General features: G+C 37.6%; 1 protein-coding gene across 2 annotated transcripts in view; it reads left to right on the top strand.

The window, feature by feature from the left end:
- Window positions 1-15,626, top strand: part of LOC115221532 (transmembrane protein 145) — a 72,197-nt gene that overhangs the window by 50,267 nt on the left and 6,304 nt on the right. For both annotated transcript variants that reach the window (XR_003882639.2, XM_029791734.2), the window contains exons 7-12: window positions 1,636-1,785; window positions 6,667-6,839; window positions 9,256-9,428; window positions 12,499-12,619; window positions 12,851-12,910; window positions 13,983-14,189. Coding sequence is in view for 1 of the 2 variants with exons in the window: in XM_029791734.2 (XP_029647594.1) it covers window positions 1,636-1,785; window positions 6,667-6,839; window positions 9,256-9,428; window positions 12,499-12,619; window positions 12,851-12,910; window positions 13,983-14,189 (884 nt within the window). In the remaining variant the exon portion in view is untranslated. The remainder of the gene's footprint in view (window positions 1-1,635; window positions 1,786-6,666; window positions 6,840-9,255; window positions 9,429-12,498; window positions 12,620-12,850; window positions 12,911-13,982; window positions 14,190-15,626) is intronic.

Here is a 15,626-nt window from a genome sequence, read left to right as displayed (position 1 = left end):
CAAGTAAAAGATAAAAGGTTAAAGAGGATAGTCTTTTTTATGGGTGTAAAGTTTCTTCTACAAACTGACATCACACCAGGGTAGACAATATTATATACTTTATTGTATTATATACTTATTGACCATGCCTGCTTTTTATTTGAGTGGGACCTGGGAAAATTGTGGCATGGCATGGAATCCAAAACTTTTCTTCTTTTTTTTTTTGGTGGGACATGGAATTGTGAAAATCTTTCTTCTACAGCAAACATACTACACCTGTTACCCAGCCTAGCCAAACCAAACCCTACTGCCAAGTATACTGTATGAAGGCTGTTTGCTACAGTATAGTGCTATTCTAATGCCATGATTGAAGCTAACAAAATTGTTATCTCGAATCAAGGAAATCTGCTGTATTCGCCAGGGACAAGATTCTCATTAAAGTGATTCACTTTTTCTTTCTTAGTCAATAATGTATTCATTTTTTTTTTGTACTCCGTAAAGGAGTTACCAGTAGATTCTTTTGTGTTAGATAATTGATAAAATATTAGCTTTAGATTTTGACATGAGGCCAATAATTTCAGGGGAGTGGGTAAGTCAATTCCATTGATCCTAGTGCTCAACTGGTACGTTTGTTTTAGTGACCCTTGAAGTATGAAAGGTGGAATTGACCACAGTGGAATTTGAACTCAGAATGTAATGATGGACAAAATACTGCTAAGCATTTTGCCCAGCATGCTAATGATTCTGTCTGCTTGCTGCCTCTTGTGATAAAATGTTAAAAATAAAGTTGTTTTTTTCCAACCACTGGTGGGGCATAAATTTTTCAGGAAAGTTATAGTGGGGCCTAGGGGAAAATAGGCTGGGAAGCACTGATCTAATGTTTGTGGTGTAGCTGAAGCCTGGTACTTATTCTATTGTTCTTTTTTGCCAAATTGCTAAGTTATGTGGATGTAAACACACCAACACTGGTTGTCAAGCAGTGGTGGGGGATAAATATAGACAGAAAGACATACACAGATACACACACAGACTGGCTTCTTTCAGTTTCTGTCTATCAACTCCACTCACACGGCTTTGGTTAGCCTGAGACTATAGTAGAAAACACTTTCCCAAGGTGCCACACAATGGGACTGAACCTGGAACCATGTGGTTGGGAAGCAAGCTTCTTACCACACAACCACATCTTTGCCTATATGTGAATATAAACAAAACAGTAAAGATTGTTTGCCAACATAACATGGCAGTCCTGGTTTAGGACTAATGTTGCTGTAATTTAGCCCCAGGAGACATTGTCTCCAGCTGGCTATATGACTCGATCTGTGTCCTTATATTTTCGAACAAGGGAATCTAGTACCCCCACTCAGCTCAAAACAATATCTGTGTATCACGATTTCTGGGTTATTTTCCCTTCAGCGCAGAATAATTGTTCGGCTAGAGGTGGCACTACTAAATTCCCATTCGAAATATATAGTTTTCAAAGTAACAGCTAGTCACGTTGTGAGATGTAAAAATAGTAGTTTTCTATTAAACAAAACAGTATTACATAAAAATGGGGTGGAGGATTAGACATAATGATAAGTAAAAGTAATAATAATAATAATAGTAATAATAATGATAATAATAATTGTGAAATATTGTTTTGTTTGTGTGTTTCAGTAATCCTCCGTAACCGTCAGCTCTACCACTCCACTTACAAGATGTTCATCTTCTCTATAATGATGTATATTGGCTTCCTATTTTTCATCTGTATACATTATGGCAAGTACGCAGAGACTGGCATTGAGAAAAGAGAGTATAAAATATTGGGTAAGAATCACTCAAACTTACCTCTTTTGGACATGTATAATTCTTTGTGTGTGTGTGTGTGTTTCTGTCTGTGTCTTAGAGTGTATGTGTCTTCTATTGTATGTACATAATAGTGTGTCTGCTAAGGACTATAGCATGCTGTTCGACATGCACAGGTTTATGTATAGTGTATGTAGGATGGGAGTGAAGAGGCATGGCTCAGTGGTTAGAGCATCAAAATCACAAGTTTTTTAAGTTTAATTCCTGGTGCAGGCTGTGGGTTGTGTTCTTGAGCAAGACACTGTATTTCATGTTGCTCTCGTTCACTCAGCTCTAGAAATGAGTTGTGACATCACTGGTGCCAAGCTGTATCAATTTTTGCCTTTCCCTTGAATAACATCAGTGACATGAAGAGGGGAGGCTGGTATGCTTGGGCAACCGCTGGTCTTCCAGAAAACAACCTATTTTGCAGTCTAGATTCTGATGTAGACCTGGGTAAGACATTAAATTGCATCTGATGGTGAGGCTTCAGTTTGGAACTTCTGGAGTTGTGGGGAGCATGAAGTTACTCCTTAATTACCATTACTCCCAGGTCTGTTCTGACCCAGAACAGTAGTTTCTGTCAGGGTCCCATCTATTAGTTAAATAGATTTTTATATGGGTAGATTGAGCTCCTTAGCTGCAGTGAAAGCAATCAATTTAGAAGAATGAAAACTCCAAAGTTAATACCCTCTTCTAATATGACCTAAGCCAGTATAGAAAAGTATGGCTGATAAAACTAATGTATTTTTTTTTTTTTGCTTTCATGGCCCTATCAATCTCATTAAATTGGAAGCATTAATAGAATTAAGGATATTTTTTTTCTTTTTCTATTTCATAAATTCTTATTTTTTTCTATAATTTTTTTTTAACGGAATAATTTTTAATGTTCATGATTCTTGGTTTCTAGTGTCCAAATCTTTGAGAAAAAAAAATGGTATCTCTCCCTGGGAGCCTGGGAATTATTTGTTTGATAATCTCAATTTCCTGGAAATAACAATTTATAGAATGTTGACAGTCTCTAGTTGTGACCATTCCTCTGTTGCGTTTGTTGTCATTTTTGTGTTTGTCTGGACTGAGTAGGATGGATGGCATTTTTGAAATGGTGTTCTATGGTGGTGGCGTTTAGTTCCAGAGCAGCCCCGATTGAACAGACTAAATTACACTTCGTGACACTAATGTTTTAGCAAACATTATTTAAGGTGCTTCTTGTTTGCTTGCTTCATGCTCTTGAGGCTGGGGTCATCCCAAGTTAGTGCTCCTAGAGATGTCATCATGCATAGAGCTGACCAGGTCCTCAGTGCTGTCCATTGCTGGCAGTCCCATGTTAGCCCCTCTATATATCCTCCATGGTGACATTGAGCCTCTGGAGATCTTCCCCAATCACGTTCAGCCATCTGGTGTGGGGCCTGACACGAGGCCTCTTCTAGCCCATGATATTAATTAAGTTTAGAGTGCTCTTTATGGAATATGAAATTCATTTTGCTCTTTCGTGTCTACACTTTTATCTATAAGATATCTCACATATACTACATTTACAGAAGAAAATGTCTAATCTTGTGATATTGCATGTAATTAATGTACTAAACTATAATTAATCACTGTTAAAATAACAATACACACTAAAAAAAACTTTCCAAACAAAAGAAATCTAAGTGACTCTTTCGATAGTGAATCTTCAAGTACATTTTGACACTCTGTGCATCAAATAAGTCTCGAAGATCAGCTAGGATTGCCTTGTAATTCAGGCTGTGGTTCTTTCCTAGAAAGTTTTCAACTCTCTTTAACATAGCATCATAAGCTTGTCATTCAGCTTTGTTCATTGAATTTCAACACACCTTCTCTAATCTTTCAGCAACTTGATTGGTTGCTTCTCGGGGTCCAGGGACTTTGCAAAATATTTGAAGATTCCAAGTTTTGATATGTAGTGATAGTAACACAATTAGCTCAGGTGAAAGTAGTGGTATGTATTGAATATATTTTATTCCCTGGTCTCTATTCATGACAAACTGGTCAATCCTGCCAACTGTAGGGCTCGTTTTGAGCCCAGCTGTCCCACAATCACAAGAAATAGCAAAACTTTGTGTAACCCTTCTGTATTCCAGTTTTAAAAAAAAACACTACTATCTTCAAATTCAGCTTTCCACTTGAAATCCCCATACCTGATCAAGGAAAGTAACACATTGATAGTGTTATGTGACTATTTAACCTTTCTTGAATAACCCACTAGAATACCTGGGTATCCATTTCCACCATGCAAGCGGACTGCCTTTAAGGTGGGAACACTGCCGTCAAGGAATAACCACTATCTGTCTTGACATCATAAGAAATTTCCAGTGCTATCACCAAACTGGTAATGTTCTTGCAATAAACTAAACCTAGTTCATCATGTGTGTTGAAAAATTCAATAAGTTTCTACTCTCAGTACATGTATGCTGATATTTTGGTTCCTTGAGCTAAGACTCCAAATTCTCTGAGCTTTGTTCCAGCCAAGTAAATATCATTCTTGGAAAGTCCCAACTTTCAAACAAAATTATCCAATTGTTCTTGACTTATTTTGGAGCAAGAATGAAGAATTTCAAAATTCTTGTCATCCACTAGGTCCTCACATCCAGTTTTGTTATTTGAATTATTGTCTGATTCACTCAGTAGTTGATTGCTTGGCACAGGAAGAATTTCATCTTCATATGGCTGTCTTCTGACATGCTTGATATACTTTGCAGTTTTCTTATTGAACCCCTCAGCATTTGTAATGCAAAAAATAGCAATCAGTAGAATGGTTGCTTTATTCTTGCCACTGCATTGGAGTTGCAAATGGCATTTGCTTCAGCTTGCCACTGGACCATAAGGAAAGTCAAGCACTGTATACAATATGTGGAACAAAACACTTATATTGGTCTCCAAGTTTCACTTTGAAGTAATCCTTGTATCTTATTTGTATGAGTGCTGTGATGTTTCTCCTAGTTCTTGAATGCATATTCTCCACAGAAGTAGCAAAAATGATCTGTGTCATTGCAACATACATGTCTTGAAGCAATGCAAAATAGAGAAATAAAAGACAACACTCCACAATGTACAGAGCAATTACCAATTTGATACAAGTCACAATAACATGCATTTAAATCAAAGTGTTCTAAAAATAAGTCATGTCCTAATGTGTTATTTCTACTTTTAGAGCCCTCTCTCATTAATGGTTATCACAATCCAAAGCATTCTTAAATGACTAATAGAAACACACTACATTTGGTATGTAGTTGGTCATCTTGTAGATCAAAACCTAGTTGTGATGGAGCAAAATTGACTTTGTATTCAGAAAGAGCATCCTAAAATTAGCTAAAATCACTCTAATTACTTCTTGCTAAAGTAATTTTTTTCATTTTATCATGCTGTGTTGAGACTATGAATTTACCATCTTGTTTTCAGGCATAATGAATTAAGGACTTAATTAATCCAATATGCCTGTCCTTTAGCTTGAAATGGTGTGAATTGAGGCAGATTTGGTTACTTTTCAGTAGGTCAAGCAACTGTGTATTGGTTACCCTCATTGGCCTTAGCTGTGGCTAATGATATAAGCTAGTGGTATTGCTGTTGTGAATATATGCTAGGGTTAATTTAATTGATTCGCTCCTTTTCCTTAAAACTGCTGGCATTATTCCTAAATTAGAAATGATATTGTTGTTGCTGTTGTATTTATAAAATTATTTTGCTGCTGTGTCATGGTTTCAACTCTTTTAATACCAACTCACCTGACACTACCTCTAGTTCTATAATACAAATTCTCCATTTAAAGTGATTTAAATTAAAACCTTCCATTAAAATTTTGTTAATTCACATTCCAAACACCAGCTTGATTTATTTTACTAAATTCTTCATTATTTTCAAAATTAATTGAAATTAAAGGCAGTGGTGTTTCAACAGAAGCATGGTAAAAAAGTGTTAACATTGTGTTCTGTAATCTTGAATGTTATGTAATTTCAATAGTTGTGTTATTGTGCAGGATTGCTGTTGCAGAGTGCCATGAGTACAACGTTAGCCTCCCAACATTTCACCAATTCAGTGGCATCCTCCCACCCTGCTATGTGTATTCTGTTATTGTTCCAGCATATCAACAATGAGGTATTGCCATCCCAGCCTGCCATAAGCATTCTATTATTGTCCCAGCACGTCACAAGTGTTATCTGATAGTCTCTCTATTCTACACACATTCTGTTATGATCCTAGTGTGTTACATCTTGCAATCATGTGTCACTGTCTCAGCATTCTGCAATTGTATACCACAACCATTGTTTTACTGTCCTCTGCCAGTGTGTCTCATACACATTGTGTGACCATTCTAGTGTATCACAAGCATTGAATTACTGTCCTTAGTGTGGTGGCATGAGTATTAAGACTTCAAGCCATACTTCTATGAAGATAGTAGTTAATTGTTATTTGTTACATAAAGAAACATATTTTCTGATATCCCAAAGATTCCATCAGTTTGCAAATGTTTCTTGATGCAGACATGGTAGAATAGTTGAGAATTTTGCTTTGAAACCAACCATGAGGCTCTGGGTTTAATCTCATGATGCAGTAGTGTGGGCAAATGTCTTCTTCTATGGCTTCAGGTCAATTTAAGACTTGTGTATGAAACTGGATAGATGGAAATTGTGTGAAATCTCATAAATGAACTCTGCCTGTCTGTCATTCAAAAATCCTTACCTTGTTCATCAAACAACTGTAATCCTCATCATTGAAATTGATGAAGGATCCATATAGAAAAGTTTCCTTGTCTCTTTATCTTTCCATTATAGCTGAATTATTCCTCAGAGTATTTGACACATATGTTGGCTCATTACCAAATAAAACAAAAATTCTTTTCAGCCTACATATGCCAAGCTGTCAGTGTGATGACTTTCCAGTTGATGTTGATTCTTCTTGGCAAAGGGTTCACCATTACAAGGGGTTACATCAGTCAAATAGGCTCCATCAAGGTTGCTGTATTCATGACAGTCTATGTCTTCATCTATGTTGGAATATTCATCTGGGAAGCTGAGGTAAGCATTCTTTCATTGTTTTTTTCCATTTCATTTCTTTCTGCAAGCGGTTGTCTGGTTCTTAGGACTGACTAACCTGTGCTTGACTGACATCTTGGTCTTTGAAGATGATTTTGTGTCCAAATATTTCATTCAATTAACAAAACCTGTTAAAATAGCAACCAGATCTCCTTCAATTCACCATCTTAAATAAGGGAAGCGCACATTAGATAGTGTAGTCCTAAATTAACTGGATGGTCACAGCTGGAACTCCTTTGGTCATAAGTGTACTTTATCAGTGTTCACTGGGAGGTGGTGGTGGAGATTAAACAACAACAACAACTTGTCCTTCTGCCAATGATTGTAACATTAACTGAAATTAGACTGGAAAGAGATCTTCAAACAAAAGTACTTTTGAAATTGAAATAGTAAGTATAACTGGGACTTCATCAGTTACTACAAGGGTTCCAGTTGATCTGATCAATGGAACAGCCTGCTTGGGAAATTAACGTGAGAGTGGAACTAGCATTGTGAAAAACCAATGGAAAAGAGATACCAAAATAGACCAGAACAAGTTTCAGAGAATAACAAAGTGGCCAATTCTGTGTGACAACCATTTCATAGTGGTAGGGAGGAGGTTAGGGTAAATCATCCAGACATTGTTAAAGACTATCAGAAAAAAGTTTCCTTATTGCTGTATGAATTCCAGCACAGAGTGATGTATCTTTAAAAGAAATGGTGGAGTTATCCAAATATAATAATCAGGAAATAGAGATAACCAGAATGTTGGATTGTTAACATAACTATGCTCATGATAATGGGTTTCCCTAGAAATGATAGAAATGAAACTGGACAAATACATAACTTAAACACCAGAATTTAAACTTAACATAGAGAAAATAGCATTATTGGGCACTGAACCTATACCATGTTGAATATCTCTGTGTTGACACACAATTCTTGTTTACAGAAAAATATCAACAACGGGTACTACACATGTATTATCTTTTATCTTTTACTTGTTTCAGTCATTAGATTGTGGCCATGCTGGGGCCGGCTTTAAGAAATTTTAGTCAAATGATTTCACCCCAGCACTTATTTTTTCTTGAACCTATCAGTCTCTTTTTCTGAAGTTTTGGGGATGTGAACACATCATAAACACACCAACACTAGTTGTCAAGTGGTGGTGGTGGACTAACACATGCACGCATGCATACACACACATACACACACACACACACACACACACACACACACACACACACACACACACACACATATAAGGGCTTCTTTCAGTTACCATCTACCAAATCCACCCGCAAGACTTAGGTCAGCCCAAGGCTGTAGTAATAGACACCCAAAGTGTCAGGCAATGGGATTGAACCTGGAATCATGTGGTTTGGAAGCAAGCTGCTTACCACACAACCATGCCTGCACCTTCTGTTAGGTAGAGTACTTTCAATACAATAAAAATTATGTAAACAAAACACTGCACATAACCCAAGTGACACAGTTGCATTTGATTGTACATTGAAAGCATGCAATAATGTTAAAACTATTGAAATAATTATAATAATAATAAGAATAAGAATAGTGAAGGCGCATGGTTCAGTGGTTAGAGCATTGGGCTCACAATCACGAGGTAGTGAGATTGATTCTTAGATTGGGCTCTGTGTTGTGTTCTTGAGCAAGATACTTTATTTTCATGTTGCCCCATTTCACTTAGCTGTAGAAATGAGTGCAATGTCACTGGTGCTATGCTTTATCAGCTTTTGCCTTTCCCTTGGATAACATCAGTGGCATGGAGAGGGGAGGCTGGTATGCCCAGGTGACAGCTGGTCTTCCAGAAAACAACCTTGTTTTGGGGGACTGTCTAGGTGCATCCCATAGTCATTCATGACCGAAGGGATCTTTACCACTTTTTTTAGTGGGGCATGAAAGTGTAAACAATACCTGCATGATAAAAAAAAAACATATGAACAAAAATGTAGAAGTTATACCTGGATCCTCAACACTACACACTATCCAAAAGATTACCCTGCTAGGAACAACCCACATTCTATGCAAGACACTATCAATTCAGTAATACAACCTAAACAAAACAATCCACAAATACAGAAAATATCCAATGAAATAAACTACAACCAGCAGGCTAAATACCCAATGCATTACACACAACACAATACAAACATTAATACAACAAAAGATTGTACCTCACCCTATAAAAAAAACTGATGTGATACAATACTGGGAAGAGTTTGCACATTCCCAACAACAAAAAAGAACACCATGCTGCATACACTGCAGCAACATAGAAGTGTAGCAGGTGAGGCAGTAGAAATTTGCCTGAAACTACCAAATGTTCAACAACAACAACAATCTAATTTTACTTTTGTATATTATTAAAAAGATTCTGATGTTTTCTTTTTCTTACCAGTTTTTTGATCCTGGCATTGTGCTGTACCGCTATGAAAGCCCCCCTGGTTATGGGCTGATTGGTATGCGAGTTGTTGGATGGTTGTGGTTTTGCTATGCCATTGTTACGACAATCAAGCATCACATTGAGAAACTATCTTTTTATATTTTCTTCTTTTTTGTTTTTACACTCTGGTGAGTTTGTTTCCTCATTTTCTTTTGATTCCTTTTTATTTTTGTGGTTTTTTTTTTTTACTTTTTGGCCCCACTCTAAAATGTGTCCCCCTACTTTTAGGGCTTGACAAATGAAGTCACTACTTACAACTACTTTTATATTTCCATTTAATAAAAGAGGAGGAATACACTTGTGATTGAGGCTGTTCATTTGGTTCTGATACTGTGTGAGTGTGTGTGTGGAATAAATTTGTGGAAAGGGTCATTGTATATACATATACATACAGAGCCTTGTTATCACACTCAGTCTTGCTATTGACTCGAGGGTCCATATCAGGTTTATTGGGAAGGTGGACGACTGGAAAAGTTGTAGTGTGGTCTGAATCAGATTGATTTGGTATTTTCAATGGGCAGAGATGCCTTAGAGAAATATGGGCTTCCACAAACACTTCAAAATGTGCCATCTGACATTCCCAACGACATTATTTATGAAACATCATATGATGTTGACGAACTCAAAAGGTATGTTGAAGAAAATGAACTAAAACTTCTAATGGATCCAAAACAAGCCTTCAACATTGTCATTGATTCAATCCATAATTGGGGAGGGGTATATTCTTCCTGGACACACCTGGAAGTACGAACAAAACATTTGTAATCAAACTTTTACTTGCTGTGGTTTCTTTTGGCATTGCAGCAACTTTACTGCCTGGTGGCAGGACGGCCCATTCTGCCTTCAGTCTTCCTCTCAATGTGGCATCATTTGAGACACCCATGTGCAACATCAGTAAGTCTTCCTGAAAAGCACTGGTGTTAAAGTGCTACCTACTAATTGCTTGGGACGAATGCACAATGGCACAAGGTGGCTTTTAAGGCATTAGACCAGTCACTCAGAAACATCAGGGACTGTCAAGGACCAATGAGAGGTGTCACTTCTTGTTATATAGGGACTTCTGATAGACTCTGCCTGTAATCCCAACAGGTACGCAGGCTGATGAGTTTGGTGCATGCCTTAAGGCCTCCCAACTTTGGCAATATGTAAGAAGGCTGACGCAACAAGAAGGCTGATGCAACAAATATGAGAGCACAACTGCAAGGTGATGAGACATCAGCAGGTTTAGCTGCTACCATTTTGTTGTTGGGAGATGGCAAAGTTCCACTCAATGGAGATGGTGCAGTGGACCTCACAAAGATTTGCAGATGCATTAAGTCAATTGCTGGGTTACAGATGCCTGTTTTTCCTAATCTTGAGGAGAACTACACAAATCAAGAGTGGTTGTATGAATGCACAATATTGGCTTTGAAAAACCACATAGTTGGAAACATCAATGAACAGCTCATGCAGTGCTTGCCTGGAAACCTGCACATCTACAAGTCCCTTGACTCTATGGCTGATCCAGATAAAGTTGTTAATTACCCCACAGAATTTCTTAACTCCTTAGATCTTCCCAGATTGCCACCACACTTATTGCGACTTAAGAAAGGTGCTCCTGTCATGCTCCTCAGGGATTTGGAACCCCCAGGCTTTGCAATGGCATGCGTCTGGTCGTCCAAAAGGTGATGCTTCATATTAGTGAGGCAATAATACTTACAGGGAATGGTAAGGGGATACTGTCTTCATACCAAGGGTACCTCTCATTCCACTTGGTAAAGACATTCCTTTCACATTCAGAAGGCTGCAATTCCCTCTCTGGTTCAGTTTCACCATGTCAATTAACAAATCACAGGGTCAGGTGCTGATGGTTGTAGGGGTTAATTTAGAAGAACTGTCTTTCTCCCATGGTCAACTATATGTTGGCTGCTCTCGAGTGGGGAGCCGACATAACCTATTTGCTTTTGTGACTTGCGAGAAATCCCAAAATATAGTCTATAAGGAAGTTTTTTGGGCTCCCTATCTGCCAACAAATAATCTCTGTTTTTTGTATGAGTGCTTACATTTGCTGTATCTGTATGCTATTTTTGTCCTTTTGGACAATGCCACGTACACCTCTAGTTGCTTTTGCTATACATTATAAATGTTCAATGTCTCCATTTTCCACATTTATATGTTGCTATCATGCTTTGTAGTTTTAACTCAATTAATCTACTTTTCCTTACATCTTATTTACATATTTTTTTGACATTCCAGCATGATCTTGTCAAGGCTGTTTTACATGCTTTTCTAGGTTACAATCTCAAATAACAAGCAAAACAAATACGACACACTAAAGTGGTATGAAGGACTTCTTAAGGGCCACCACCTCTAATTGGAGTTGTCTTTGCTGCTGGGACTTTAAAAATGAACGATCCAAGGTCTTCTTCAGGGCCACCAAGTTTAAATTGTTACCATCGGATTCATCTTTGCTGGTAGCCCTGCCGCTGAGATAATTCAAAGTGAACATTAAAAGGTCCTCTTCAGGGCCACCAACTATAAATTGTTATCACTGGATTCATCTTTGCTGGTAACACTGCCACTGAGACTTTTAAGAGTGAACCATCCAAGGCTCTCTTCAGGGCCAGCAAGATTAAATTGTTACCATTGGATTCATCTTTGCTGGCAGCATCACTGCAGAGATGTTTCGTAGCAAACGTTCAAAGGCCCTCTTTATACCTGTAAATTCTATAGTTGTGTTTGAAAGAAGTCTTGGTTCATTTGATTGACTACTCCATTGAGAGTTATACCGGGCAACACTGGGTACTTCTGTTAGTACAAGCTAAAATAATGCAAAGTATTGTGTTTGTAAGATGGAGTGGGGTGGGGTCATACAGCACTATCACAGTCTGGTAGGGTGGGATAACACTGGGCCATCTGGAGTGGGGTAATACAGTACCTTCACCATATGATGAAATGGTGTAATACAGGAAAATTCCTGTATAATGGGGTAACACAGGACCATCCCTATTATAGTGAAATGGTGTAATACAAGATTACCACTATCATTTGTTACTTCTCAAACATATATACAAATATTTGTGGGTGTTATTGTAAAGAGTGGGGCTGAGTGAGCTCATGAAATCAAATCTTTCAATTCAAATTCTGTAAGAACAGGATTTATGCTTTGATACCTTCTCAAATATTCAAATACTGTATATTTGTTTTGCTTATATCCAGGTTCTGGGCTACTGTGATAACATTTCTTGTTGCTAATAATGCAGTTCCTTGGCATTTGAGGGAAAAAATTGTCAATGGAGTTGAAATATTTATTGACTTTTATGCACATCTAGTGTTTTTGGTGAGTATGGCTCCTTCTCCATCATCTTATCCTTTTTGTGTTCATCAGTGTAGCTTGTTGGATTATCAAAATATCCTGGACATTCCACTTCAGCCATCTGACCATGTATAACTAACTGGCTGTTTGAGAATGTTTCAGGAACTCCATCATTACCTCATCCTTCACAGCTTCTACTTCATCCTTCCTATCTCGGCCAGTTTGAGTGACAACTGTGTTGTTTTCGTATTTCAGTTTCTCACTAGTCCTGTCTTGATCAACAGAATCTTCCCATTTCACATCAAAACATCTCAAGTAAGACCACTATTTTTACCATTGACTATATACTCTTTCAGTTACTCATTATCCACTGAATGTTATTTTATTTTGCATTAGTCAGGAGAGGAAGGGTTGTACCCAATGATCCTTTATAGGACCTCTGAGATTGATGGCAGGAAATGGAGGGAAATATCCTCTGAATGGGAACCTGACCCAAATGCTTTCAACTGAGTGTATCATGTTAAAGATATCCCAGGATCAGGTAATGGTGTTAAGCTGGCAACAGATTAAGAGTAATCAGCCAAATAGGCCCGGTCAGTATTTAAACTTGAAATGCAAACAACTGGAATAAATACCACAAAACATCATCTATGATGTTTTAATGATTCTGTCAGCTTATCACAGTTCAGACTGCAACGTTATCAATCTCAGAATGACGACTGGCAAAATTGACCTTAGCAGGTTTTGAATTCAGAACACAAGAAGCTAGCATAAATACTACAAAGTAATTTGTCTGCTACTCAAATGCCTCTGTAATTTGCCACCTTACAATCATCCTTGTTTTACCTCTGTTTTCCCATACTGGCATGGGTTGGATGGGTCTATTCTGATATAGCATCTAACCAGATAGTGTAGTCAGTCATCATTTGGTTCACACAGCAGCAAAAACCCTCACCAATCTTTGTTTTGTTCTGTTATAATGGCACAAGGTCATAAATCAGTAAGTGATAAGTATAGTTATTTGAATTGAACCAGTATATTACTGGTACTTAACAAATCTTGAGAATTAAATGGTAAATGACAGTACTTGAGCATATCTTCCATCATACCTGTCTTATATCATTGTGGCGGTTCCCTATTGTTTATCAATATTTATTTATTGATTGGTTGAAGGCAGTGAACTAGCAGAATTCTTAGCACACTAAGGTGAAACACTTAGTGGCATTTTGTCTATCTTTGTGTTCTGAGTTCAAATTATTCCGAGGTCTACCTTGCCTTTCATCTTTTCAGGGTAGATAAAATAATTGACTAAACACCCTTCCCTGAGCTTGTAGGCCTTGTACCAAAATTTGGAACCAGTATTTATTGATTGGTTTTTTCTTATCAGATTTGTCCAGTTGAAGATGGTGACTGTATATCTGGAGGGGGAGAGGGTGATATACAAAATATCCAACTATCAACTGTGTCTCATTCATATATCATGGACCGAGGACCAAACATAGCCAACTTATTTGTTACCAGTCACACACTGTCTACAAAACCTGGTCAAACTACAGTGCCCTCTGAGAATCTTCTCACAAGACCAGTGATGCCGGTAAGTATTGAGACCCAAACCTTTCTGTTATTGTTGCAGTTGAAGTTATTGTTAAATCTCAGCTGGCAAAAATGTGTAGTATTTGTATTTCAAGGAGCCAGCCTTGTCACACTGAATCTCCCATTAAGGGTACACGTATCTGTGGAGGAGTGTTCAGCTACTTGCACATTAATTCCATGAACAGGCTCTTCTGTTGATTGGATCAACTGGAATCCTCATCATAACTGATGGAGTGTTAGTATATAAATCTTTAAGGTCAACTCCAAATGAGCAGGCTTATAATCAAAGACCATTCCTTCTTTTTTCTGGCTTAATGTATTTTGGGTTACATTTTTCACTGTCTTTTTTTCCATTTAAGATAGATGAGTGTGGTTTGAAGGAGATTAGTTGCTCCTTTTAGCAGCTTGAGCAACCATATAGTGGCTCCTCCCCTCAGTTTGAAACCTTTCATTTTGGATCTGGTGGGAATGGTGGTGGTATGATTCACTGGTTTGTTGTGATATCACTGGCTTTGCTTTGTCTTTGTGTGATGGTGTTTGTTGCTGAGCAGCTATAGATCAAGCCTAATTGAGAAGACATGATCAAAGGTATTTCAATCATGACCATCCTGTCTTATTCAGGCATGTAGTGTTTCTAGGATGGTATTATCCAGTGTAATTTTTTCAAGATGGTGGAATTTAATACGAGGGAGATTTGGTTGCTATTTCTAGAAGGTTGAGGGCTTGCATAAGCTAACCATAGCTGGCTAAAATATTCTACTTGTTAATCTATCTTAAAATCAGATAGATCTGGCCTCTCACACCTGCCATACAATGTCATTTTAAAATAAACAATCACATCATCGAAATCTCAAAGCTATAAGATAATGCATAATTAATTCAAAACAATGTGAACAAATAAGCATTACATTTGACAGAATAATCTGAATGCTAAATGGTTAAGGACTTGGCTTTATGAGTGTAGATAAAGCAGGTTGACCTGTAAAAACACTGTTCCCTGAAGGCTGTACTGAAAGAAGAAATTGAACCGCAAACAACAAAGTAATGAAGGGCTTCACTGAAGGCCACGGCAAAGAAATGTGTTTCTTCTTGTTACAAAGTTAAAGCAGTGAACTGTATCTCTACATGATGTCTATTTACAGCTGGGTAAACAGGATATTTGGTAGGCAATCATAAGGCTGTGAGTTCAATTTCCATTGGTTCACTGTACTCTTGAGCTAGATACTTTATTTCATGTTGCTCCAGTCTACTCAGCTGACAAAAATGAGTGGAACCTGTATTTCAAAAGGGCCAGCTTTGTCATATTCTGCTGAATTATCATCATCATCATTATTTAACAAGAATTGTCCATGCTGGCATGGGTTGAATGGTTTGACCAGAGCTGGCAAGCTGCATCAGACTTCAGACCCTAACCCTAATTTCTTTTTCTTTTCTATTT

This window comes from Octopus sinensis, linkage group LG18 (assembly GCF_006345805.1).
Source record: "Octopus sinensis linkage group LG18, ASM634580v1, whole genome shotgun sequence".
In the NCBI taxonomy this organism is placed as follows: domain Eukaryota; kingdom Metazoa; phylum Mollusca; class Cephalopoda; order Octopoda; family Octopodidae; genus Octopus; species Octopus sinensis.
Note: the sequence above shows the minus strand (reverse complement) of the source record. Positions and strands in the feature narration are given on the sequence as shown.